The 27,070-nt window shown below is 41.9% G+C and overlaps 1 protein-coding gene across 1 annotated transcript in view; it reads right to left on the bottom strand.

Moving 5' to 3' along the window:
• LOC146628802 (matrix metalloproteinase-17-like) overlaps positions 1-27,070 on the bottom strand; it is a 99,298-nt gene that overhangs the window by 15,928 nt on the left and 56,300 nt on the right. The window contains exon 4 of the mRNA XM_085358091.1: positions 15,382-15,668. Coding sequence (XP_085214217.1) covers positions 15,382-15,668 — 287 coding nt within the window. The remainder of the gene's footprint in view (positions 1-15,381; positions 15,669-27,070) is intronic.

Raw genomic sequence — 27,070 nt, 5'->3', positions numbered from 1 at the left:
AGCCATTATTTAAATAATATACAAACCACATTTTTCTATATGTAAGAACTCGCTTTATCGTGCTCAAACTATTAGTTAATTTTTGTAACAGTTGACTAAAATAATAATAGACCACTCCCATTTGTTTTTCAAGTACATTTGTGGAAGGATTTACTGCTGCTTTGCATTTGATTTTATGACGAGATAATCAATTAATGTGTAATGTCACAGCTTGCAGATTGCTATAAAGAAGTTGTTCTAGGTCTTCAGCTGCAGACACTGATCATGTGTAAATGGATAATCTGCTTCTTCCTCCATGGCCAACAGACTGTTTTGATTGGTCACACATGTTCAATTAGCATTAGCATTCAGTGACAGAGAAGGTGGCATGAAAGACTTTTTGGTAAATTGCTTTGGAGAGATCCACAGCGATGGTCGCCAATGTGACCTTTCTGCTATGGGTCTGCACCCTTAATTGACCCTTTTCTTTTTTTTTTGTCCAACTTGTGGTGCAAATTGAGAGGCATGACAGACAGCTCAGGAAGCTCTGAGTGTTGCAGGTGTGTGGTATAGTGAGATAACTATGGTAATACTGCCTGAGTCCCTGGGCCGCCAATCAAAATCTTAGTGCGGAAAGACACCTAAAGAGGCTGCAGGCTATTAAAGCACCTTCCCTCCATCTTCAGCTAAAACATAAAAAGAAAAATCCTCCCAAACCCCTTGTCTGACTCTGTGAAGCAAGACAGAACCTGGGGCTTAGAGATTTAGATTTCCAAAAATATGAAGAGGTACCGTGTCAAACCAAGCTAGCTCAGAGTTCCTTGGTGGCTATGTGCGCAAGTCTGCATTCAGTAAACCATAGGTCGGCCACGGCCTGGGACACGCACTCGTGCTTACAGTATTCACCTGGGGTGGTCAGGAGGCAAATGCCAACTCTAATCTACAGAAGCACATGTTGCAGGTGAACAATAGGAAGGAAAGAAAGGGAGAGAGAGTGAGGGAGAAAGGGAGAACAGGGACTCAGAGCACAGTATGTACCATGTCATCGCATTTAAGGTCCACGTGAAGCAGACATAATAGACATAATGACTGAGGACAAAGTCAGAGAGGCAAGGATTGTGTGAATGCACCAAATTATTTTAGAAAAGCAGAGACTGAGACACATAGAGAGAGAGAGAGAGAGAGAGAGAGAGAGAGAGAGAGAGAGAGAGAGAGAGAGAGAGAGAGAGAGAGAGTATTCAGTATGGCTCTTCAGACTGTTACATTCTTAGGGATTCAATCTTTGTTCTTCCAGATTCACCACTGACCCATTAAGCAGCTTTTTTATCAGTCCAAATGCTTTCATGGCATGGAGCTGAGAATAGAAATTAATAGCTTCATTTGGTAGACCTTTCAACCCTCTCCTGACTGTCAGTTCTCCAGTCCACAAAGATGAGGATCACAGGACTCTGTTGCTTTGATCTTGGTCAAGAAGATCCATAAAAAACATCACAGCTCCTTAGTGGATGCCCTAAAGTCAGCCTATGTCAATAGCATGAATATCTATAATCAGTACTTCCTGCTGTCTTTGCAACTAGTCACAAATCCCTCACTCAAGATTTAGTAATTAAGCTAATTTTACACTTTTAATGACCAAAAATAGCTTGTAATAACTCAATCATTGTCACTCATAGCATAAATACAACTATTTGTAACTGGACTATATGAATGCACATAGGAGACGTGTTTGCCACAAAACAGTATGCAGTTTTAGGGTTAGCATAAAATACTCAGTGCTATTCTAGCTGGGTTTACTTTGATACGATCCTCTTCCCATCTTTTGCTAATTTAAACACGGTGAAGCTTATGCATAAGTTTAGTAATGAAAACGTGTAATCACTCACTTGCCTGCTTTCCTGGTTGTTCGACTGCTAGTCTGTTCTTTACACCACTTCCACTTTCCCACACTGTCAAAGTCAATACCGACATCATTACTCTAGCCCAATCATCCTCTTGCCCGCCTTCAGCGAGCCAATCAGCCTCCAACAAGTGTGCTTTAAATCTCAGTGCTCTTCTGTCACTATGAAAAGAATAATCTTAGAGATTCATTAATTTCTGTATCACAATAAATGTTATCTTTAAATACAGTTGACAATGTTTCCCCTTAACTTATCCATTTTATTAAGTGTCAGGTCAGTCTTTAGAGTTCAAACTGATTAGTTACATCTGGAAGTTGGGTAAATACCCTGAAACAACTTATTTTTGGAAAAGAACTAACTCATGTGTTAGCTACCTGTAACTAGTTGTTAACATCAACACAACTATCTAATCAGCACACACACAACAGCTCGATGCATGTCGACATGCAGACACAGTCGAGATGACTTGCTGAAGTTCAAAGTGAACAAGGTGATTTAGGGAAGAAAGGCAATTTAAGTGACTTTGACTGTGGCATGGTTATTGGTGCCAGACAGGCTGGTCTGAATAGTTCAGAAAGTGCTGATCTACTGGGATTTTTCCACAGAGCCATTGTAAGGTTCACAAAAAAGAGAAAATATCCAGTGCATTGCAGCTCTCCAGATGAAAATGCCTCGTTGATGCCAGAGGTGACAGGACAATGGCCAGGTTGCTTTGAGCTGAAAGGCAACTCAAATAACAACTCATTACAACCAAAGAAGGACAAAGAGCATCTCTGAATGCATGACATGCTGAACCTTGCAGCAGATGGGCTACAGCAGAGGAAGACCACTGGGTGCCACTCCTGTTAGCTAAGAACTGGAAACTGAGGTTACATTTCTCACAGGCTTTAAAATTTTTTTAAAAACTGTTGTAATTATTGCTGTCACATTCAGATGGTAGGATCAGAATTTGGTGTAGACAAAGTAAAAGCGTGGCACACTTTGGGCCAACAGAAGCAGTTGAGCGTTATTAAATGCTACAGCCTGCCTGAGTACTGTTGCTGACCATGTTCATCCCTTTATGACCACAGTGTATCCATTTCCTTGTGGGTGATAAAGCACCATGTCACAAAGCTGTTTTGTTGAAAATGAAAATGACTTTGCTGGAGCAAAATGCCCTCCACAGCTACCAGATCTCAATCCAATAGAGCATGTTAGAGATGTGAAGGAGAGATTTGCATGATGGATGTGCAGCTGACAAATCTGCAGCAACTTTGTGATGATATCATGTCAATATACACCAAAATCTCTGAGAAATGTTTCAATCTTGTTGAATCTGTGCCATGAAGAAAAGGGGCCCAAGCTGCTTCTACAAAGTGTACCTAACAAAGTAGCATATCTGTATATGCCCCTCCCCCCCTCAACGCTTCCGTCATTTCCATGTTTTGCCTCGTGTTCTGTCAGTATGTTTTATTTCCCATCATTAAATTTCTAATATTGTGCTCCTAGGAAGTACAATCCTCTCTGAGGTTACTGACTTAATCACTAAAAAGGTTTTGCGAGGATGCACTTCATGCTCAGGACTTCCACACTGTCTGTAATGGTATTGGCTCACAGCCAAAATTCAGTCCACCCAGGCAAAATGCTACGCTTTCCCTTGTTTGGGCCACACCAGAAGAAAAAAATATCTCTCTAGCAGAGGTCAGAACGTTCTTCCAAATATCTGCTGCTCCTCAAGCTGACATCCATCACTGTAATCACACAGTGACATCACATTTAGCACAGAACACTGTAATCCCTTAATGACCTCCAATACGATCGGTGAGCCCCGAAAGCCCCGTCCACTGCTCCAGTTATTCAAACCGAGTTGTTAGTAACCAGACAAACTGAACACTCAGATAAGAGACACAACCACACGCAGAATGAAACGCTTTCTCGTGTGTTTTCCTTCTTTATATTGGTATGTTTTCTATGACACATTGAATTCTGATACAAATACATATATGAAGTGAAGCGGCTGCTTTAGAGAAGATTTTTAGTTATATTTTGTTGACTCTAAAGGAAAAAATAAATAGTGCAATACAATACTCCAGTGGACAAAGTTTATAATTGCTGAACTCTTTCACACCATCCCACTGTTACGTGTACCTGTTCTAACTTTATCGTTTGTTTATTGTCTGTGGAATTTGATCCTGTTTGTATTTCCCGGCACTGAATTGTTCCGCAGCATTGTTTGGTGGGTTTTTTCCATTTTCTTTTCAGTATTTTACTTCAGTAACATGTTATTGTTAACATACATCAGTCTGGAAATGTGGTTTGAAAACCAGGGCACAGATAAGGCACGCTGTAATGTAAAGAGCAGGTTTAAAGAAAAAAAAAACCTTTAAATTGCAGTTTCAAATAATGCTCTATGAATGTAATAGCACAATGTAGCCGAGAGAGACTAGAGTTTGATATTTTCAATGATTCTTTCATGTTTTCTGTTCTCTTGGAGCTTGTAAAGTATACACTTCCCCTCCTCTCTGCTGCCAACAAAACAATAGGAGGACGGGTAAAATAAAGTGTAACGATCATTGGAAAAGACACAACAAAAATAGGGTAACATGCCCAATATGCCAACCATTCCTCATACAGAAACATAAACAGTACACAGAATGTGTGCATGTATTCCCAACACACAAACACACACACACAGAAAAAAAAATTGAATGTCATGAAAAATTCACCTGCCTAATGATGCTTTTGTTTTAGTCAGGGTAATCAGTTTGTAGAAGCAGATTGCTGGCTGAGTGATAATTAATACAAGCAATCTGCTGCCTGTCAAAGCAAAAACAGCACTTCCAGACCTCCGCTTATTTGATCTCACCGAGATTCCACCTCTCACGACTCCTAATGGATGCCAGAACCATCTATCTACACAGCAGGGGTGAACTGGCCTGTTAAATGTGGTGCTTAATTTCCACTATTCAGCAGCATCATACACATTAGGAATTGGCCTTAGCAGACCCAGATTTAGGGTCCCGCTGAGAACAATGCACCGGGAGATGGGGGAAAGGAATTAGCAAAGGCAATTACTCAGATACGGATTTGTCTGATAATGTTCATTTTTCTGAAGACAATTACATAGCTCCACAATCTGCTGAAGCGCCAACACTCATTTTTTACCTTGTGGGCTGACCTAACACGCTTAGATCTTCCCAAGGGATTATCACGCCTCTGAAAAAGTTGCTAAGAGCAACAATTTATGATTCTGATAGCTTTGCCTGTTGTCTTACAAGCAGACGGATATGTAGTTCAGCAGTGATACCGGCATCAGCTAAGCAATGCCTTGGAGACAAGCTAGGCAAGCTGATGACGCTAGAGCGGGATGCAAGATAGCAGCAAGGGGGAGACTGGCAGAGTGTGACGTGAAGAAATTAAGAGCTTTTTAATTAACTTTTTTAAGTTCGATTCCTGCCTGGGGCGTCTGTATCCAGTAAGGGTCCTAAGGCTAGACCCCCTATGCTAAGCAAGCCTACCGCAGACATGAGCGAGACAGATAAATATGAAGGCATGCCGGCTCGGACGTCGCCCGGATCAACAAGGTCCGCGTCAGGTGTTGAGGAACCAGGGCACCCTGACGAAAAGTGGGCTACTGGAACAAGAAGGCATCGGTGGGCAAGAGACGAAAACAGGGCGTTGTTGGAATGCTACTATGCAAGTAACCCCGGCGGAAGGGGCTACATGAATAGGATGAGGGACCTATGGATTCTTCGATACCCAACATCCACAATGACGGCGAAACAACTAGTAGCTCAGTGTTCCAACATTCGAAAGAAGGGACTGCTCTCACAGCTAGAGATTGACGAGGTACAACACAAATGCTACGGCAAGGAGGAGTCAGGACGCCAGGTCAGGGGGGAGATATCATCACCCCCACCCGAGATTGGGTACATAGCCCCAAGTGCGATAGGAGAAGGATCGTTGAGTGCAAGAGGAACTGACCTGAAAAATAGGATCATGGCCAAGCTTGAAACCTGGATCCCCCGTAGCCGGTTACCAAGATTACGTGAAGTTCCCTCAGAAGGTCTGCTAGATGATGTTAATGCAGCACTACGGGCAATACCTACAACCACGATTACCGACACTAACAAGCTGATCTACAATACGGCAACAGTGATCAGTGAGATGCTTGGCTACAAGTTGAACAGCGACAAGGGGCAGTACCCTCCATGGAGAAGGAGGCTAGAGGGCAAGATCAAAGTAGCACGGAGGGAGGTTAGCCAACTAACGGAGTTGCAGAAAGGTGCGACAAATAAGGTGCCTAAGAAATACAGCAAGCTGTCCATACCTGAGGCCTTGGAAACTGCCAAGCAAAGACTCACAGCCTTGGCCAGCCGCTTGAGGAGGTACACCAGAGAGATAGAAGGCAGGAGAATAAACCAGCTGTTCTCCACAGAACCAGCAAAGGTGTACTCTCAGTGGCAAGGGAACAATAAGAGAACAGCACCACCAAGGCTGGAGACGGAGCAATACTGGAAGAGCATATGGGAGAAGGATACAACCCATAACGGCAATGCTCAGTGGCTAGAGGATCTGAGGGCTGACCACAGCGACCTCCCTGAACAGGGTCCAGTAACCATCACAGTGGCAGATATCCAAGAAAGGGTCTCCAGTATGAAGAGTTGGACAGCACCAGGGCCCGACATGGTTCACGCCTACTGGCTGAAGAAGCTGACTGCACTCCACGAGCGTCTGGCAGCACAAATGAACCAGCTGCTAGTTAACGAGAGACACCCGGATTGGCTAACTGAAGGCCGGACGGTCCTGATCCCCAAGGACCCCAAGAAGGGACCGGTCCCCTCCAACTACCGACCAATAACCTGCCTCAGTACTACATGGAAGCTCCTGTCAGGCATCATATCGGCTAAGATGAACAGGCACATGGATCAATACATGAGCGGGACACAGAAAGGAATTGGCAAGAATACCAGAGGCGCAAAACACCAGCTACTGGTAGACAGAACAATCAGCCGAGACTGCAAGACCAGACTGACCAACCTGTGCACTGCCTGGATTGATTACAAGAAGGCCTATGACTCAATGCCCCACAGCTGGATACTGGAATGCCTAGAATTGTACAAGATCAATGGGACCCTAAGAGCCTTCATCAGGAACTCAATGGGGATGTGGCGTACAACACTAGAGGCCAACTCCAAGCCCATAGCACAAGTCACCATCAAGTGCGGGATCTACCAAGGAGATGCTCTGTCCCCACTGCTGTTCTGCATAGGCCTGAACCCCCTCAGTGAGATCATTAACAAGACTGGCTACGGATACCGACTACAGAACGGAGCAGTTGTCAGCCACCTCCTGTACATGGATGACATCAAGCTGTATGCCAAGAGTGAACGAGACATCGATTCACTGATCCACACTACCAGGCTATACAGCAATGACATTGGAATGTCGTTCGGACTGGAGAAGTGTAGTCGGATGGTAACAAAGAGAGGGAAGGTAGTCAGAACTGAGGGGATTGAACTACCAGAAGGCAACATTGCAGACATAGAGGACAGTTACAAGTACTTGGGGATCCCACAGGCGAATGGGAACCATGAAGAGGCCGCTAGAAAAGCTGCAACCACCAAGTACCTGCAGAGGGTCAGGCAAGTCCTGAGGAGTCAGCTGAATGGTAAGAACAAGATCCGGGCCATCAACACGTACGCCCTGCCCGTGATCAGGTACCCTGCTGGGGTAATAGGCTGGCCAAAGGAGGAGATAGAAGCCACTGACATAAAGACAAGAAAGCTCCTTACCATGCATGGAGGGTTTCACCCCAAGTCCAGCACCCTGAGGCTGTACGCTAAGCGGAAGGAAGGGGGCCGGGGACTGGTGAGTGTAAGCACCACAGTCCAGGATGAGACAACGAACATCCAAGAATACATTAGGAAGATGGCCCCAACTGACCGAGTGCTCAGTGAATACCTCAGGCAGCAGAAACCCAAGAAAGAGGAGGGAGACGAGGAACCATCATGGAAGGACAGGGCCCTGCACGGTATGTACCACCGGCAGATAGAGGAGGTGGCTGATATCCAGAAATCCTACCAGTGGCTGGACAAAGCTGGACTGAAAGACAGCACAGAGGCACTAATCATGGCAGCACAAGAACAAGCTCTGAGCACAAGATCCATAGAGGCTGGGGTCTATCACACCAGGCAAGACCCCAGGTGCAGGCTGTGTAAAGATGCCCCAGAGACAATCCAGCACATAACAGCAGGGTGCAAGATGCTAGCAGGCAAGGCATACATGGAACGCCATAACCAAGGGGCCGGCATAGTGTACAGGAACATCTGTGCCGAGTATAACCTGGAAGTCCCGAGGTCAAAATGGGAGATGCCCCCAAGGGTGGTGGAGAATGACCGAGCTAAGATCCTGTGGGACTTCCAGATACAGACGGACAAAATGGTGATGGCTAACCAACCGGACATAGTGGTGGTAAACAAACAGAAGAAGATGGCCGTAGTGATCGATGTAGCGGTTCCGAATGACAGCAATATCAGGAAGAAGGAACATGAGAAGCTGGAGAAATACCAAGGGCTCAGAGAAGAGCTCGAGAGGATGTGGAGGGTGAAGGTAACGGTGGTCCCCGTGGTAATCGGAGCACTAGGTGCGGTGACTCCCAAGCTAGGCGAGTGGCTCCAGCAGATCCCGGGAACAACATCGGAGATCTCTGTCCAGAAGAGCGCAGTCCTGGGAACAGCTAAGATACTGCGCAGGACCCTCAAGCTCCCAGGCCTCTGGTAGAGGACCCGAGCTTGAAGGATAAACCGCCCGCAGGGGCGTGCTGGGTGTTTTATATATATATATATATATATATATATATTTTTTTTACTGTTAACACCATTATGCTTTTTAACCAAATGGATAGTTTTTTGGAGGCAGGTTATGAGTGAATTTGAGTCATAAAGGTGAGGCCCCACTGCTGACCTCTCCTCCTGTTAACCAAACCTACATCTACGCAGCTGCTGATGCCTCTGCCATCATTCCACACACACATTCAAACACACGCTCAAGCCACACTACCAGCATCGTCTGCTTGCCTTGCCATTGCAACAGCCTGGTGGGAGGTCTAATTGGAGCAGATTGAGCTGCTGTCCTGCAACATATGGTTCGCAGCCCTGACAGCAGAAAACAAAGGAGGGACATCCACAGAGGTCCTGGCCCCATCACAGACTCACCAGCTGGGTTAGACAGCCTCACACACCAATCAAATCACCATCTAAAGCCTCCAGGCTGAGGTCAAAATGCATCCCGAGGGTGCTGAATCTTTTTGTTCTTCTTCTTTCTTGTGGACGACAGTTATGAGAATGAAAATATGTTAACCCAGCATTATGGGTGAAATAAAAAAACACTCCAGTATCTAAGTTCAGATTTATGATGTATACGATTCAGTTCGTGCTTTTATGCAAGTCTTGCCAATGAATACAGCTTAATAAATTTCATATGGAAGCACAGTTATAACCCTCGTTCTCCAAACAACTTTTACTCAGACTTCCAAAACATCACAATTTTAGCCTTTAGCATCAGTCGCAAGTGATCTGGGAAGAGTCATTATTCCCTAGCAACTGGTATTTGCCAGGGCGATGCCAACTGCTTTCTAGGCCTGTGTGGCCAGGGCCTTATTTCTTAATTCACAACTACCGCAGTTAGTATGGGTTTGTGGACCACACAATGTAATGTACTGTAATGTAATTCAGTGCAATTTTTTAAACAGTTTAAAATTTCCATTGTGAATGCTCAAAAAAAAAAAAAAAGAGCACTTTTGGACGAATGAGTATCTGAAGTTAGATACAATTTATCCACCATTATATAACAAGTCATCTGACAGGGGAAGGTACACACTGCTAATGTGATCCTAAATGCGTGGACCAATTTTTGTGCTTAAATCAACAACTGCTTTCAGCTCCCTAATGGGTTCAGGGGTGCACATTTCATTATTTTTGACACTTATTATTCAGTCTAGAAGTTCACTCTCAGTATAAATGATGTCTAAACACACACTGAATTTTTGGACTCTCAACAATCTGCCATGACATTTGGAGCTTCAGTACAGTTTCTTATTTGGTTTAATAATATACCAAACATAAGAGTATGTTTGCATTGTGTATCTTTGATGTTTAATGGAAAACCTGAACACAATGTAAATGAGCAAGAGGTTATTTATGGAACAATTACAAACAATACTATCTAAATTAGTCAAGCACTTTTTATTAGTGTTATTGATTATAAGTACAAAGTGATTATTTTTGTGCTTGCAGACTGCTTGTTCCCAGGCAACAGCCCATAGGAGCTACCCGCATAGTGAAGCATCTTCACATAAAGTATTGGTTTGTCATGTGCATATAGTATAACTAACATTTTCTGTACAGTGCATTTCACAAGATAATGTATACATAACCCCGAGAAGCACACTGATCGCATCATTATCTCTATGCGGCAAAATCGCTCCTATTGTGAGGGCAGGTGCTTCATAAATTCTGTTTGCTTACTGGAAGAGGTTTTCGTGTCAAAGTTTGTCATGAATTCATCTTTCATCCAGCAGATACTCTATTTGGGAATGCTGAGGGTGAGGTGATAAAAAGTTAGAATAGGTAGAGGCTGCCAAGTTGTGTGATTCTGTTTCTCCTGGAAGGGAAAAGGCTTCACTTGGAATTAGAGGAGGAATAATAGCATCCTCACACATCAAAAAACTTTTGGCACTCTATCTATTGGCCTCAGGGACGTTTTAGCAGATGGTGGTATACACAGCATGGCAGTAACAATTACTCTTCCCCTGCTGAGGAACTATTTGCAATTTTATTAGAAACAAAAGACTAAATACAGACATCAAATACCCACAAGGAGCAGATATAATTAGACAAATCAAAGTTAATTTGATTCCTAACATTTCGCTGGAACAAGTGAGGGAACACGAGTCTTCAATAACACAATTTGATGGGAGATAGATCTGTGACGAACTAAACTTTTTACCACCTGGAAACCGCATTTCATTTAAGGTGACTGACAAGACTGGTGGATAATTCTTTATGTCATCACAAACACTTATAGAATTGCAGAGACTACACGCCAAAACAAAGCTGACAATTCAACATGCACTACCACTTTACACAGTAAGTGCGAGTTTGCAGGTGTGAAATAAGGTCATATTTGATTTTCTCATTAACTTCTTTTTTTCTCAATCTTTACACAGCTACTTCCGTGTAACACTGTGCCTTCACCAGAAAGTATGCACTGGTTGCTCCCATTTATACTTTTTATTAAGTGAACTACATTCAGCATTGTCCCTGAAGGCATCCTGTATATACATAGACACAGCACTAAAGCTGGTGCAGTACAAATGCATTGCTGTCACTACATCGCCTGTGTAGACATTGTATAATAGTTTCTATGTCAAAACAGCCTGTTCTCATTCCTGCGATGTCAAATAATGCTGCTTTGTCAAAGCTGCTTGCGTGTTTCAGTTACGCACAACTTGTCCTTCGGCAGCCGTGCATGAGTCAATGGATTATGGCATTAGTAAAATAGATCTGTCAATCCCAGCTCGTCATTTTTCAACTTGAAGGGTTTCTGTTTTGAAAAAGCATGTTTTAACCCAAACAATAATCTTCCCCTTACATTAAATAAGTAGTGGTTTAAGTGTAGTAAACAAGTAAATGAAAAGAAATTAATCTGCAAGTGGAAAAAAGCAAAACTATGTGCAAAACGCAAAGCTCTAGATGGGATGGATCTGGTTGAGAAAACTGTGCCACACCTTCAGCTACCTGACTTTAGCGGTCTCTAAAACGCTACACTGAAAAACAGACTTGTGTAACGAAGACACACGGGTGGCATTTGACAAAAAACCAGCATGTGATGCCCAAGGTAGCGAAAGTATTGGTCAAGAAGTTGAGAGCTTGTTTAAACCTAGACAATTACTAGATTTAGGGAATTTTTCCTCATCCCAAGACAATAGACACCAGTTGTGGTGAGTGACCATTGGAGAGTGCAACCAATTTCACCCAGTGACGACTGGCAAAGAGGGTAGTGCATCAAACTGCCAAATGGCCATTGGTAAATAACCACAGCAGCCCATAATTTTCATGGAAGATGCTGACTTGTCTGCAAACATTTGCCAACTGCTCACCAAGAGGAACCAACAATCAGTATTTTGAGTTTTGTGAGTTGATTTGTGTTTAAGTTCTGTTTAATCCTTTGTCATATTGTTTCCCAGTGCTTCTGAGTTTACTTTTGCTTTTGTTCCTCATTAGATTATATAATATTTAGCTGTCATCTTTTGAGATCCCTGTTTCACCAGTCAAATCCCTGTGTCTGTCTAGTCCCTCTGTGTTCTCTCTCCATGGCCTTTATTTAGTTCTGTCGAGTTTGCATGTCTTATTCCATGTCTCAGTGTTTGCTACTTCCTGCTTTATTTTGATAATCTTTTATTTTGGGTGTGTTATGTTCAGGCTTGCTTCCCTTATTTCATTAATTCAATTCAATTTAATTATATAGTCTCACATTAACATTTGCCTCAAGCCCCTTTATATTGTAAAGTAGAGAGTCTACAATGATAGGCATTAGTTAGATTCAGGCTACGTCCACACAAACACAGGTATTTTTGAAAGGCAACTTTTTCTGTGTGTTGGGTATGGAAGAGGATTAGGGCCACTGGGAAAAAAAGGGCATGTCTTTTTTTTCTTCTTTTCCAGAATTCTGAGAAAAAACTTACTTTAATCTTAGATTCTGATTTTAATCTCAGAATTCTGATTTTTTTTCTCATAATTCTGACTTTAATCTCAGAATTCTGAGAAAAAAGAATTCTGAGAAAAAAGTCAGAATTCTGACTTTTTTTCCTCAGAATTGTGGAAAAGATATTGATATTGAAGAATGATTCCACCTCACTGTCTGTCCACACGTAGGACTCATTTCTGTTTCTATGCGCCATCTTTGTTTACTCTTTCCCTCCCAGGCTTCTAGACTTCTGATTGGCGAACATTTCTACACGGTCAAGTCATTTTGGAGGATTGTGTGAAGCAATTGTGCCAAATATTTATCACATGTTTTCTACCCCCCCTTCTCATCAGTTTTTACTGTCCATTCATCTTTCATAAAGAAGGGACAGATGCAGGCATAGAGTAAAGGAGAGAGGAAGGTCATTTTAAGTTCAGTCATGCAGATGAAAGGACGAATAAAGAAAGCAAGTCAGAGAAAAGGAGAGTTAATGATTTATGCTGTCATTCGTGTGACCGTGCTGGGACAGTCCCTGCCTGATGATGCATTCAGTGGACTTGATTGCTCCATCCGCTTATTTCATCCAGATGAGAGGTCCTTTAATGCTTTCCCACTTGCCAACCTGATCTACTTTCTGTTTTTTTTTCTTTTTCTTTTTTTTTCAAGCTAAGGACGTTGGACGTAAAATGAGGATGATGCTAAGTGACTGGCATGTTTAGGGAACTTGACCTTGTGACGACTATTTTGAAAAAAATAGTACACACAAATATTTAATTTGTGAGGGGACACACACACACACACACACACACACACACACACACAGCATAGAGTCTGAGGTTTACACATATTCATAATACAACACAGACACATATGGTTCAGCAAAAGTGCAACAAGAAGAAAGGTGAATGAATGAACATATGAGTGAATAATGAAAAAGTGAATGTAAGTGGTTTTGAGACAAAACACTGGGCGAGATTTTCCAGAGCTGTCTAAGAATGACGGATATCTCTAATATGAGCTCATTTATTTTTGATTGGCAAAGCTGATTGAATTCCATTCAGAGCCACTGTCAACATGTCCTCATTTCAAACTCCCACATCTCCCTTGGCGGGTAATCAAGCACTTTGAAAACTGTTTGATGAAAGAAATTTGGCCAGATCATTCAAGAGGACACTGCATAAACAAATCTATTAAACCACACAATTCAGAGCAAGAAACACACTGGATGAACATGTTTCACTGGCTAAATGTGTGGTGGTGACAGTATTAACACATCGGAAAACAGCTAATAATCAATGTGACTCAGGTTAATAATCCATTTTGATAATGACTTAAATAGGGAGTGAACTGAAACAGGACAAACAAACAAATAAATAATGATGAAACACGATATACAGCCAGTAAATAATAGAGTGCCATTTTCTTTTCCTTTGAACTGAGGTGAATGCAGAAGTGTCAGAGTTCAAACAGCCAGTAATAAGCAAATTAGTTTGATGTTGATTTCTAGAAGGTTTACAATAACCAGCAAATTGCTAATCAGTTTGGCAATTATAAACAAGTGGCAACATCCAGAGCCCTGTACTACAATTTGATTTCAGTATACACAGGATGTCTTCTGCTATTTGGCTTCACTTACCCTAACATTGGCAATTAGGATAAGTGGTCACACAAAGCTGGTTATCAACTTGCTAAGTCAGTTGCTAAGTTTATTGGCAGGAGAGCAACTGTATAATATAGCGTTAAAAGGGTGCACTTTAAGCACCATGTTTGCTAAAACGGCTACTATGTTAATAAAGTTTAGCCTGTTTGAAGGGGAGTTTTAGTTGGTGCTCTTTCAGATGTAGCCTCAGTAGTGTTTAATGGTGTGAGAGCAATGATTAAATATAGACTTCAAATGTTGGGTTAATCTACAGCAACTTGAATATAGGTATCTTGCTTTATGATCATATATTAATGCATATAGGACAACAAAATATCTGTAAAATTGTTTTCTGCCTACAGAATAAATAAATATTGGAGTAAGGTTGTGTGTAAGAATCTATATTTAATAATGATGGTTATCAGGGGAACAAAGAGACATTAAAAACTCTACTGTGCAGAGAGATCCGTGTGGTCTTCCAGGAATTGTGACCTTGTTTTCCAGATAATTGATTGGTCAGTAGGTTCATAGTAAGAAGTGATCCACCTACGTAGTAGAGATTACATAGCGCTATCCCTCAAACTACTCAGATAACATGAAATCAAGGAAATAGAAAGTGGCAAGAATACCTCATACTGCCACTTACCCAGTGCTTTGTGTTAACCCCTTACAGAAGAAATAAAAACATTTAGGCCTGGTACAAAAACTGTTTTTTGACATCAAAGTAATTCCACAGTTTGGAACCTGCAAACACTGGTCACCTATGTTTGGCAGTCAAGATCTTGTAATAACCAGCAGAGATCGAATAACCAATGAAAGTAGACACCCAGGCACTGAAGGGGCCCTTGACGTACAGTACTTTGGCAATTTAAAGTAATGAGCAAGAGTACGATTTTAAAAATCAATAAAGTATTTAACAGGCAGGCAATGCAAACTGAATAGATAGATTTTTAAAAAAAATGATCTATAAGTAATGAATTGTTTGCCTGAAAAGCCCCTTTTTAAATTCAAACATTAAACTAATTTTGAACATTAAAAAAGGAAATTAAAGTGTCTTATTTTGTGTTGCTGGCACCAAATAGTTTATAAATATAGCAGATGCCGCAATTTAAAATAGCATACTGCAACTTCACTTACCTGGAGATCTGAAGGTCCAGGCTTCGTCATCATCAAAGTGCGTATCTCCAGCCGTAAACCTCTCTCCAGGGAAAAATGCATGTGCCACTGTGCCCCCCGGCCCATCAAAGGGGTATCCATCATTGTGGTCAGCCTTGGTGAAGTCGATCTGAATGTCTGCATTACTTCCAGCCACCTCGTGAAAGTTAAGTGGTGCAATGTCGCTCCAGACCTTCAAGGCGTAGTACATGAGGGCTCGAACAGTGTCCCTGCCCAATAAGGCAGAATCCTTAGGGAAAGTCCGCACTCTGAGAGAGAGAGAGAGAGAGAGAGAGAAAGTGGAGAAAAGAAGTATATCAAATATAATGAAGGAGAGGGAGAAGAACTGTGTGAAAAAGGAGTTGAGGTGACTAATGAAGAAAATGGATGGGATGCTGACAAAAAAAGTTGATAATGGACAGGGTAACTGTGAGAAGGAAAAGACTAGACCTAGCCACAGCTATGTATATACTGATACAAGGGTGGATCCTCATTGGTACAAGTCATGCCTGTGAGCTAAAAGGTCAACCTTTTATTACTCTTGGGTGTTCATGACATATAGATGGGAGAGCCCTAATTAGGTAATCTCACACACATTTCTAGCTTTACACACAGTAACCTGCCCACCAGCTGTTCAAACCTTCAGTTTATGAGGGGCTACCAATCAAAACAAAGCTGCCTTTAAGGGAAAAGTGAGGTTGTTTCACTGGCTCCACTGAAATGCTGCATTGAGCTGTGACTCATAAAAAGCTACTCTAATGGAGTTCAGCATAAAAATACAAAACTAGAAACTAGCATAATAGGCCCCTTTTGAATTAAAACTAACAATCTTGTTTGAGATGGTATCCTCAGAAGTAAAATGAATAAAGGACTGGTGAGTAGGTGATTAAGCACACGAGGAAAATTCGAAAAAGGAAAAAGAAGCACAAGATGTAGGGAGCTCTGGACTGCCTAAGAGCATGAAGATCGACTAAATAATGTCTGCCACCTGCACAAAAAAATCCTGATTCTGTGATTTCACTGGAGTGCGTGTGTGTGTGTTTTAAACTTAAAAAATAAATAAATATATATATCATGGTTAGATGCTGCTGCCACTTATTACGTCCCAATATCTGGAGAATACAATGTGCATTCGCGACATTGGCATCAGCTGTTGGGAACACCCTACAAGCCTTACCCTGTTCTTACATTTCTCTATTCTTCATTTACCAATCAGTATAACATCTCTGAAGTCATTCCTTTCTGATAGCTACAGTAGAAACAGCACAGAAATGAACAGAAAACCACTCAAATGTCAAACTAAGTTTGCCCACCTCCTCTCCACCCATTTCCCCTTTCCTCTTCATTCTCTCATTGTCTCTACGATCTCTTTTCTTTCCATCCATCAGCCTTCGCCCCCTCCTTCATCTCTGCTTCTACATGATGCACTTACCCTCTTTGTCCCTACAAGCGCACTTTGTCTAAATACAAGAAGCCATTTTGCCATTGCAGGCTGCTCTAGGAAATTTAATCAGCGTGTGATACTGACAGAGTATAAGAAGAGTGAATGCCACCTTATCCTCCCATTACAACTAGCTTCAGGCTAGTATCATGGATAAGTAAAGGAATAACATGCCAATACATTATTTATTTATTTATTTTTATTTGTGTGTGTGTTACTGCTGCATGTATTTTCTCTTACATCATTGTGGAGAAATTATGGCACATTCCTGTTACCATCCTCGACGCCCACAGCTTATGCACAGCTCTCTTAAGGTCCCGCCACAACATTTCAATCAGCACGGTGGTGCAGTGGTTAGTACAGCAAGAAGGTCCTGAGTTCAATTCCACTATCAGGCCAGGGTCTTTCTGTGTAGAGTTTGCGTGGCTTCTCTTTGAGTACCCCAACTTCCTCCCATAATCCAAAGACATGCAATTAGTGGGGTTAGGTTAATCGGCGATTCTAAATTGCCTATAGTTATGAATGTGAGTGCGAATGGTTGTCTATCTCTATGTGTTAACCCTGCAACAGACTTGTTGACCTGTCCAGGCTGTACCCTGCCTCTTGCCCTAAGACAGCTGGGATAGGCTCTAGCCCCCCCGCGACCCTGAATTGGATAAGTGGACTTTCTGTTGTAGATTTGCTGCTGTCCCTGGAACCCAGTTGAAGCTAAATTTTAGCTGTCAGGCAGATTGCCTTACATTTAACTCTTTAATACTTTGCACGACCATGAGCTACTCTGTATACAAAGTCAAGAGGTCCTGTGGCTGTAAAACTCCAAATCATCATCCCTTCAGAGTCCATGTGCTTTTTTGTGTGTGTTTGTTTTTGTTGTTTTTTTTTTTCAGAGAAGAGGTTTTCTGTTGGCAAAAATTCGAAACAGGCCATAGAACAGCTCATGATCCAAAGCATACCACATCGTCTATAAAATACAGTGGAGGCAGACAATGGCTTGGGCATAAACATGTTATTGATTTCATTGACAGCGTTTATTGATGATGTGACACAGGACAGAAGCAGTAGTCAGTCACCTGATCTTAACTCAATTGAGCATGCATTTCACTTGAAGACTAAACTTTGGACACGAAGGCCCACAAACAACAGCAACTGAAAGCCGCTGAAGTAAAGGCCTGGCAGAGCATTAAAAAGGAGGAAACCCAGCATCTGGTGATGTCCATGAGTTCAAGACTTCAGGCTGTCATTGTCAGCAAAGGGTTTTCTGTCATGGTCCCTGTGCCTGCCCAGCCAGCCCAGTGTGGCCACAAATGTTTTTGGTCTGTTTTTTCCATCCCCTCTCTTGCTCGCCTCGATTCCTCTCTCCTGTCTCTCTGTCCTGGCGGAGCTCAGATTGAGCTCCCGCCTGTGGCCCACACACCTGCAGCTGATCACCTGTGATTCCACATTTGTTTGCCATCTCTTCTTAAGGCAGGGGCACTGAGCTGTACGTCGCTGGAATATTGAGGCACTCTAGTTAGTATTGCCCGGTTCTGCAGAATGCAGTCGTTTCTTGTGCTTGCTTTGGAGTAACCCTCGTCTCTGTGAATAGGTTTCCCGGGTCTATCTCGTACCGTGACCCCTGGACCCCTGAGCGTGAGAGGAACTGCCTGGTGTGTAGGGATGGGTACCGGTATCATGATGGCACCGGTTCTGACATAAACGGTAGTAACCAGACCAAAAAGCAGCGCACATTTTGGTGCTTTATTTCGGTGCTTTTTTTTCCTGAGCTGTGATACACTTTAGATTCTTGCCAATCATTTTAGATTTCCGAGGATAGTAGGCGGGGCCAGGTACGTACGTTCTTGTAGAGCAGAGCTACAGATTAAAAATGCCCAAGGCAAAGCGGTCAAAAGTCTGGCTGTACTTCACAGCAAAATATGCAAACTCAGCAGCCTGCAACAAGTGCTTAAAGCCGCTCTTCTCTGCGTGAGTAGCTTAATATTGTTCGTGTGTAATTCACGTTGAGTAGGCTAACCACGTTATTACATTAATGCATGTAAGGTGAACTAGCAAACATCATCATAGCTACATGCGGCTGTCCTCTTGTTTGATGGCAGATACTCCCTTCACCCTGGCCAAAAAGGCTAAAATGACCAAAGAAAAAGTGGAAAACAGCTAAACATGAGAGGTTTAGGACAAAGTTTGTGTTAATTTATTTATTTATTTTTTTCCCATTGTTTAAGCACTGCTTCCAGCCAAGAGTGATACCATATCTGCCCTATAGCTGCAGAAAAGGCTAACATTGTTATCTTTTTACAAAAAACAGCTAAACATGAGAGGTTTTTGGACCAATTGTCTGTTCTCCATTCTTTAAGCACAGGTTTGAGCACCGTTTAAGCACCGGCACCGTTTCAAAAGTACCGGTTTGGCACCGGTATTGGATAAAACCTAAACGATACCCATCCCTACTGGTGTGGAGTTGGTGTTGACAAGGAGCGGAGCGAATGTGAAGCCTTTGTGTTTCCCAGACCCTGTGGACTTTGAACCACAGTGTTTATAGGGCACCCGGTGTGGAGAAATAAAGAACTGTTTAAATCGCATCTCTCAGTCTGTGTATTAAAAAAGAACATTTTATTTTCAGTTATTTAATTTGTCGAATTACTTTTGAGCCCCTGAAATTTAAGGGATTGTTTAAAAAGGAAAAAAATGCCTTAGTTCCTCACATTTTTATGCAATCTTTTTGTTCAAACCACTGAATTAAAGCTAAAAGTCTGCACTTCAACTGCATCTGAGTTGTTTCATTTAAAATTGGGGGGAAAAAAAGTAAAATTAGAAAAAATATTTAAACACCTAACTGTATTATTTTAGATAGACCTCTTGAATAGTTTTATATAATAAAGTCCCAGTTTTCCATGCTGGGAATTTCCTTGAGGCAGAAATGACATGTTAAAGAAGACGATTTGAAAATGCAGATAGGCACACATCGTCGTGTGAGACAAGCTCTGGGTAACACAACTTTTACACGTACCTGCGCCAAAGCAAAAATGTCCATCTGTCAGACCACCTGCATTGCATTCATTTGTGCTGCAATTTACATGAAAGAGGAAACAGAACCCATAAAAAGGCAAATGTGGGTAAATATAAACCATGCCGGGGAAGTTGAAGGTGAACACCTTTAGAGTGAGCTGAACTTCAGCGGAGCTGTGGCTTTTCATTAAATCCTGGATAAACTGGCTTACAAATTAATTCTCCTTTACTCAAGGGACACCACACTGTTTTTCTGTTTGGATGATGTTTTAATCCACTTATAAAAAAAATCTCCACCACAGATTTAAGAAAATAGGCTCAACTGGTCCTATGAGACATGAAATTAAAATTGCTTCTACATCACATACTATAGATTTGATCAACACGAAATGTCCACATAGGCAAGAGATAGGCAGGTGACAGGGTGCACAGCGAGGGAACCTACTTTACTGGCATTATGAGGGGAAAAAAAAGATTTTAATTAAAATCAAAGCATTAGTCAGTTTGTTTAAGCTATATACTTATACTCTAGTTTTTCTTTTAATTTATTTCTGACAAAGTGGTTGCTCAAGAAAATGTCCGTCCAGACCAGCCTTGCTGTTAGTGCCAGTTATCTGGACTGCTGCAAGACACATAAAGGCTTAAATCTACAGGATTACAACTGTTCTTTTCCAGAATCTCAGTGTGTTACTTGCCCCTCTTGGCCTCGTCTGCCCTTTATGCTGCAAAAATCTAGCTCCACAACAAAATCCTTGGTATGTATGAACAGCTTAGACAAGCTGATCCAGTTATCGGCCTGCCAAACTCACAATGTGACAATCACTGTAAACATTTAGGTCACAAATAAATTCAGAGATGGAGCTTCTGTCACTACAAACAATTCCAAGAAAGAAAAAAACCCCTCTATTGTCATTCCCATCTCTTCTTTTGTTGAATTTGTCACCTTAAAAGCCAAATCTCCTGTCAAGCAAACCTTCTGTTTGACATTTGTTTCAGTTCATACTTGAATTCTTTATGATTAAGGACTTGCTGATCGATGATGACTCATTCCTCCGACTGAATCGTTTCCCCTTTGTTTTGCTATTCAAGAACGGATGAAGAACAGTGGTTCATTATGATCATTTTTAAAAGTTCATTCATTTTTTCTTGTTTTTCTTTTCTCTACATTCTGGGAGCTCCTGGGGCAGTTTGTTCTGGCAAGTCCTTCGTAGCCACACTTTTCTAGTGATAATGGGCTTCTGGCATATGGCATTTTCTCATATTTAGTGATTTCAACAGCTTTGTCTGCTGTCCATTTTAAGTATATCTCAGTCTCATTCAGCCTTGCTTTTAAATTCTGTAATTGCTACACCAAATAAAAGGCCTGCGGTGCTCTGAGCCCTGTGAATTAGAAAGACACATACTGTTTGTCCTCTTGTCTGAGCACTGAGGCTGCTGTGTGAATTCCTGCCAAACCTGACAGCTTATCACAGAAGTTTGAACGTTAATACATACCCTCTACAAATAAAGTTGTAATTCAGGTGAGCAATGCTGACTAGCAGCGTGTTTGCCAATGTGCAATGGGAGTCGGACAAAGACACTGCTCTTGTCTCCAAAAGTAAAACGTGTGCTTGTGGACTAAACTTTGTTAAGCATTAAACAACTTAAAAATACAATTCTACATTTTGTTTTTAGTAATTTCACAAAGTGACAAACTATTTTATTTCAGAAGTACACACTGTCCAAGCTTCAAACAAAAGATACGATAGTGAACAGGATGAAGGGAGGGAGTGGATAGATGATCATCATCATAAGAAAAAACAGACACAAACTATAAGGGAGAGTGAGCAAAAGGGAGCATAACAAGCAAAAACACAGCAACTCTCCTATTACAGAAATATTTCTGACAACTCCCTGTGGCTTCATCTTCCACAGTTCTAACTTTAGTCAGAGTCAAGCAGCCTATTCTCTATGAGAATGACGAGTTCCTTATGTTTCAGCGTTTCTCGGGGCTACTACACTCAGAGGGATCAGTGATCACATAGACACATTTCCATCTCTGACAGAGATGTCTCCTTTCCTCATCCACCAAAAAATGTTCCTCACTACAAAAGCTTTTTAAAAGCTGCTTCTGTTGCAGGCTTGTAAGGCAGCACGGAGGTGCACGAGAGAGGGAGCGTGCATGAAAGAGAGCGAAAGGGAGGAAGCAGATTAGATACTATCCTCTTAATGCCGGCGATACATGGGTGTGAACTGAGGAGTAGAAAATTAGAGGTTTGAGGATGTTTCTTTTCTTTAGCTGGCAGTTACACCAACTTAGCACAAAATAATGAAGTCGTCACTGATAAATGGAAATATTTAAGAAAAAAAATGGTTCATGTTAATGTCTTTGTAATCTTGCAAAAATGACATTTACATTAACTGAGAACTGATGGTGAAATGCGAGTTCTGCACAGAGCAGACGCAAGCTCCACAACTGGCCCCACACCCTGCAAAATTAAACCCATTTTTAAATTATTTCCCTTTGAGGAACTGGCTAGTTCCTCAAAGCATTCAGAGAATAATGATGATAATCAATGAACCAAATTTAAATAAGGTAATCTTCCCTGGCATGTTCATACTACAGATGTCATGCTGCCAGACATTTAGTAGCTGGTCACAGTACACAGTAGACTTACATGGTTCTTCATATCCAATTCAATACCAAAACAAAATGATCATCCCATGTACTCAAACATAAACTCCTTTATTAAAAACTCATTGACATGATGGCAAGACAATTACTATAGTTGTTAACATTATATTTAGTTGAAAAGACAGAGTGAAATTTTAATGATTATGACTGGAAACATTTTATCCAATGGTTAAAATGTTGATTTCACAACGGCAGTGCCAGCTGTAGCAAACATTGGAGGATAACGTGAGAAGGAAAATATTTTGAATGTTGTTTCTGAGAACGGATACTTAGTCAACTTGAATTCTTTAAACACATCTGGATGGTGGTCTTCTAAGTGCTTCACTAAATTGGAATATTTTTCTCAGTTAGTCCAAGAAACGCAGTAACATCATTTATACATTGCCTTTTGCAAATCAATTTTCACACCCTAGTTACCCCCACCTCAAATGCAAAATACTTCCATATCCAACTCTGGCTTTCTTATCAGCTGTACTAGCTGCCATCTTCCAGATGTAGTTTGTGCTGCGCCATTTGTTGTTTTTCTTTGTACAACGTTAGATTAGAGTACGTATGTTCACATTTTGGACAGAGAGGACAGATGGTTTGAAAGAGGAGTGAAAGAAGCCATCTATGTCCACTGTGAGCGACCATCTTTGAACAGAGGCGGGGGTTTACGACACCAACTCTCTGCCATCTATAATCCAGTTTTGAGATCCCTTCCCAGACGCCTTAACGCCCACTCACATCCTGGGCCATCTGATCTCAGGAATTCGCATGACAAGGTGGGGCCAGGTTTCACAATGAACACACCCGAAACTCTGGCTGATTGGGACCCACGCCCAGTTTCCCACCTTGGCTCAGGCGATTAGAGGATCATCAGGGGGTCCTTTTGTCCCTCTGTGGGGGGTCACTCCCACTAGGTTTATATCTGGGACTCTCCACCATTTGACCTTAGAACTGAAGAAGCTTCTCGGATGAGAGGTGAAACGTCTTCAAGCAACTTAAAGAAGTCCAGACGCTTTTCTTTGCAAGCTCCTTTGACTACGATGACCTGGATGACTGAGAACCTTCACAGACAGTACGTATGTAACAACTCTTTAGTTCCATGTATTGTTTGTTATTGTGTCTGATTGGCAAATTCCAGTTAGGTTATATTGCCACCTATTGACAGCTTGACAGCTCTTCAAAATTAAGTGGAAAATCTCTATTTTACAAAAATACTTTTGTACATCCAGACATGCAGTATCCTCTGCAAGCGCCGCTCTGACCACCCACATTGCACGCCCCGCAATTTCACTACAAGTATGTGCATTAACAGCAACTTCTGTATCAACTGGCTAAGATTTCACGTGGAGGACCATCTTCAGTGATGACAGCTGGTCTGTGGCTAAAATCGAGCAGTTTGCAGCAATTTTCTATTGAAGAGTCCATAGTTTCCAAGCCAGAAGGCAGTGTGTCAAATGTGGAGACTAGGAAGGTGCTCATCGGTTGCGCACTGTGAATTGCTGGCCACAGGGAGAGACTGTCAACGCGTTCTCACGTAGCAACCTGAGGCGTCTGAGGGAGAACATTCAGCAGAAACAACTACAACTGCTTTCCATCCTGCCATTGCGTGCCTGCACAAAGCACATTGAAAATGCAGGAGTTTTTTTTAAAGTTTTTTTTTACGGACATCAGCACATACAGTAACTTAAATTTCTTTTTTTGGACTTTGTCCACTAGCAGTAAATTAAAAATAAGGTGGACAAAAGCAGGGGCCAGGTACTGCCTCTTTTTAACTTGGTAACCTGGGAGATTCATGGCCAAAGACTGGCCCATGTCATTTTCTCATGGTAGAGAAATGTATTTAATTTTTTTTAACAGTTTCTATCATAATAGTTCACAGTTTATTTGTGCTGCACAATATAGGTAATTTGTCTTAATAGGCTAAAATTAGGCTGACTTATGAAATGACTTAATTCTGTAAAGACTGTCCCTTTACTCATGGCCTCTTTTTATCGGGATCAGAAGCATTGTGCGGGCATATCAGCAGCACTGATGCTCCAAAAACATGCCATTAAAAGTTGTTATGCAATATTACACAGATCATACTGGGACCTTAAAACAATGTTTTCCTCTTAATATCTCTGATTCATTGGTAGAACCCATCTGATCGACTGTGATGCAGGGGTTGCACTGCTAGAAGAATTGAAATTGTGAAGAAAATAAAGTAATTGTCAAAATAATTTTTCCCCACCAAACTGGCCCAAGAGAGAGGAGAACGTGAACCGGCCCATCAAAAATCTGACTGACTGTCCTGATTACTCTCCTGTCCCTGGATCAAAGTGTTGAAACACAGGAAAAGATTGTAAAATAGCAGCCATGGTGACGATCAGGGCAATCGTGGCTCAAGAGTTGGGAGTTTGCCTTGTAATCGGAAGATTGCCGATTCGAGCCCCGGCTTGGACAGTCTCGGTCGTTGTGTCCTTGGGCAAGACACTTCACCTGTTGCCTGGTGGTCAGAGGGCCCGGTGGCGCCAGTGTCCGGCAGCCTTGCCTCTGTCAGTGCGCCCTAGGGTGGCTGTGGCTACAATGCAGCTTGCAATTGCCAGTGCGTGGATGACTGGATGTGTGAAGCGCTTTGGGGTCCTTAGGGACTAGTAAAAGCGCTATACACATACAGGCCATTTACAAGGGTGGACGAAAAAAAAAAAAAAGAGATATTAAAAAACCAAAAATGGATGGAAAATCAGGTTAGGTTTTTGATTTTTAGAGGCTGATTTCCTGAACCTTTTGATCACACCTCCTCCTTTTTGATAATTCAACATAAGCCACAGGTTATTGGAAGTTTCCGGATTACTGGACTGTGGACTTTTAAGTCTCTAAGGTGGTGGAAGAAGATAAAGGAATTGGGACCAGAAGGAGCACATTGTGCTTATTGCAACGAATTAGGAATACCTGATTAAGGCTTTGAAATTTGTTGGATGGACAGAAGGCTGATTAAGTTGAGTTAATTTTCATGACTAGGTTAATTTCATGGCATAATTTGGACCTCCATTTGACAAATAAGTAAGAGCAAACTAGACTTTGTGCAGGGAGGTGTGTATCTGTGTCCATGCTGTGTGTGTTAACCCAAACTGATACAGGCAGGCGCGCGCGCGGGCACACACACACACACACACACCTACACACACACTCTTATTACATTTCACCTGTTTGACTTTTAATTTCCGCATATTTCTTAAAGACCTTTGCAGGCAAAAACACAGAGTGATGATTCAGTTGAGGACAGGCAGGGAGGAAAGTGGAGCGCGATGGCAAAATGCAGAGTGAGGGAGAGAAAAACATGAAGAAACCTCTAACGCTCTTTTGCTGTCCCCCGCCTTCAGCCTCTCAGCAGGCTTTTACCTCCTGTGGTTTTGCTGCTCCACAGAGACATGAGCTGACATCAAAAGTGATGCTAAAAAGTACATGTGCACGCAAACACACAGGCACACACACCTAATATTCACCTCCTGTGCTCCACTACCCTCCGTAGACATAAGCTGATTACCCTGCAAATTGAAAGCTCATATAGCAGATGGTGATTCATATGCATTTTAGATGCACACATGTATAATGTGGCTCAAACACTGAGACACAGACTCACAAAAACGGGAAAATATTCCACAGACAGACTCAGACTGTGTATTAAACCAAAAAATTCTTAGATATATATCTCTTACACACACACACACACACACACACACACACACACACACACACACACACACACACACACACCATGTCATTTAGGCTGAAGATGAAAGTCACTAAATTAAAAGGCTCTGCGTGAGTCTACCCTCTTCCAAATATATCGGTCTCTCCCCCTTTCAGTCTGCATCTCCCTCTTTTCTCATTCTCTTTCTTTCCTGTTTGTTGCAGTCACCGACTCTACGATGCTGATGTGAAATCTCAGTCCCTAATAGGATAACGGTGTTATAGTTATTCTTAAGGATCTACCAAGCAATTTCACAGGTTAGTGGCCTCAAATGCCAGGAGAGGGAAACAATTTCAGAGAACTTCGCAGTGCCAGAATTATGGCAGGTTATAGCTTTCAGTGTTGTGATTTCTTTCAGTTTCTTTTATTCTTTGTCATTTCCATGTTTATCTTTTCAATTTATTTTTTATTTCATTCTTTGGTTTGTGCGTCTTGTGTCCTGTGACCATTCATCAGTGAAGCCCTTTGAACTGTGCTAACCCGTATGACAGGTGCAATAGAAATAGAATTTTATTGATTCATTTGTTCTGGGAGGCACGTTTGCTCTACAGTATAGGCATTTCTCATATATGTATATATAAGACCAATGCAAGGTGCATTCTGCCTGGGCTGAGAAGACAGTTTATTACTGATGGCATTCATTCCGTCCAGCAGAGTAAACCTGTGTTTGTGCAAACACCATGTACAAACCCCCCTCCCAAAAAACTTTGTTTTAAATTGAGATTTAATTTATATGTCTTCTCGTCTCATACAGACTATCCGTGAATTGTGGTATGGGTGATCTGTGTGGGAAGAGAGAACGGTCTTGGATCATCATGCGATGAGTTCAGAG

The sequence above is a fragment of the Diplotaxodon limnothrissa genome, linkage group LG7 (genome assembly GCF_057381915.1).
Source record: "Diplotaxodon limnothrissa isolate DT_005_m linkage group LG7, D_limnothrissa_male_GT1.1, whole genome shotgun sequence".
Lineage (NCBI taxonomy): Eukaryota > Metazoa > Chordata > Actinopteri > Cichliformes > Cichlidae > Diplotaxodon > Diplotaxodon limnothrissa.
The sequence above is the reverse complement of the archived record's forward strand: the minus strand, read 5'-3'. Positions and strand labels throughout refer to the sequence as shown.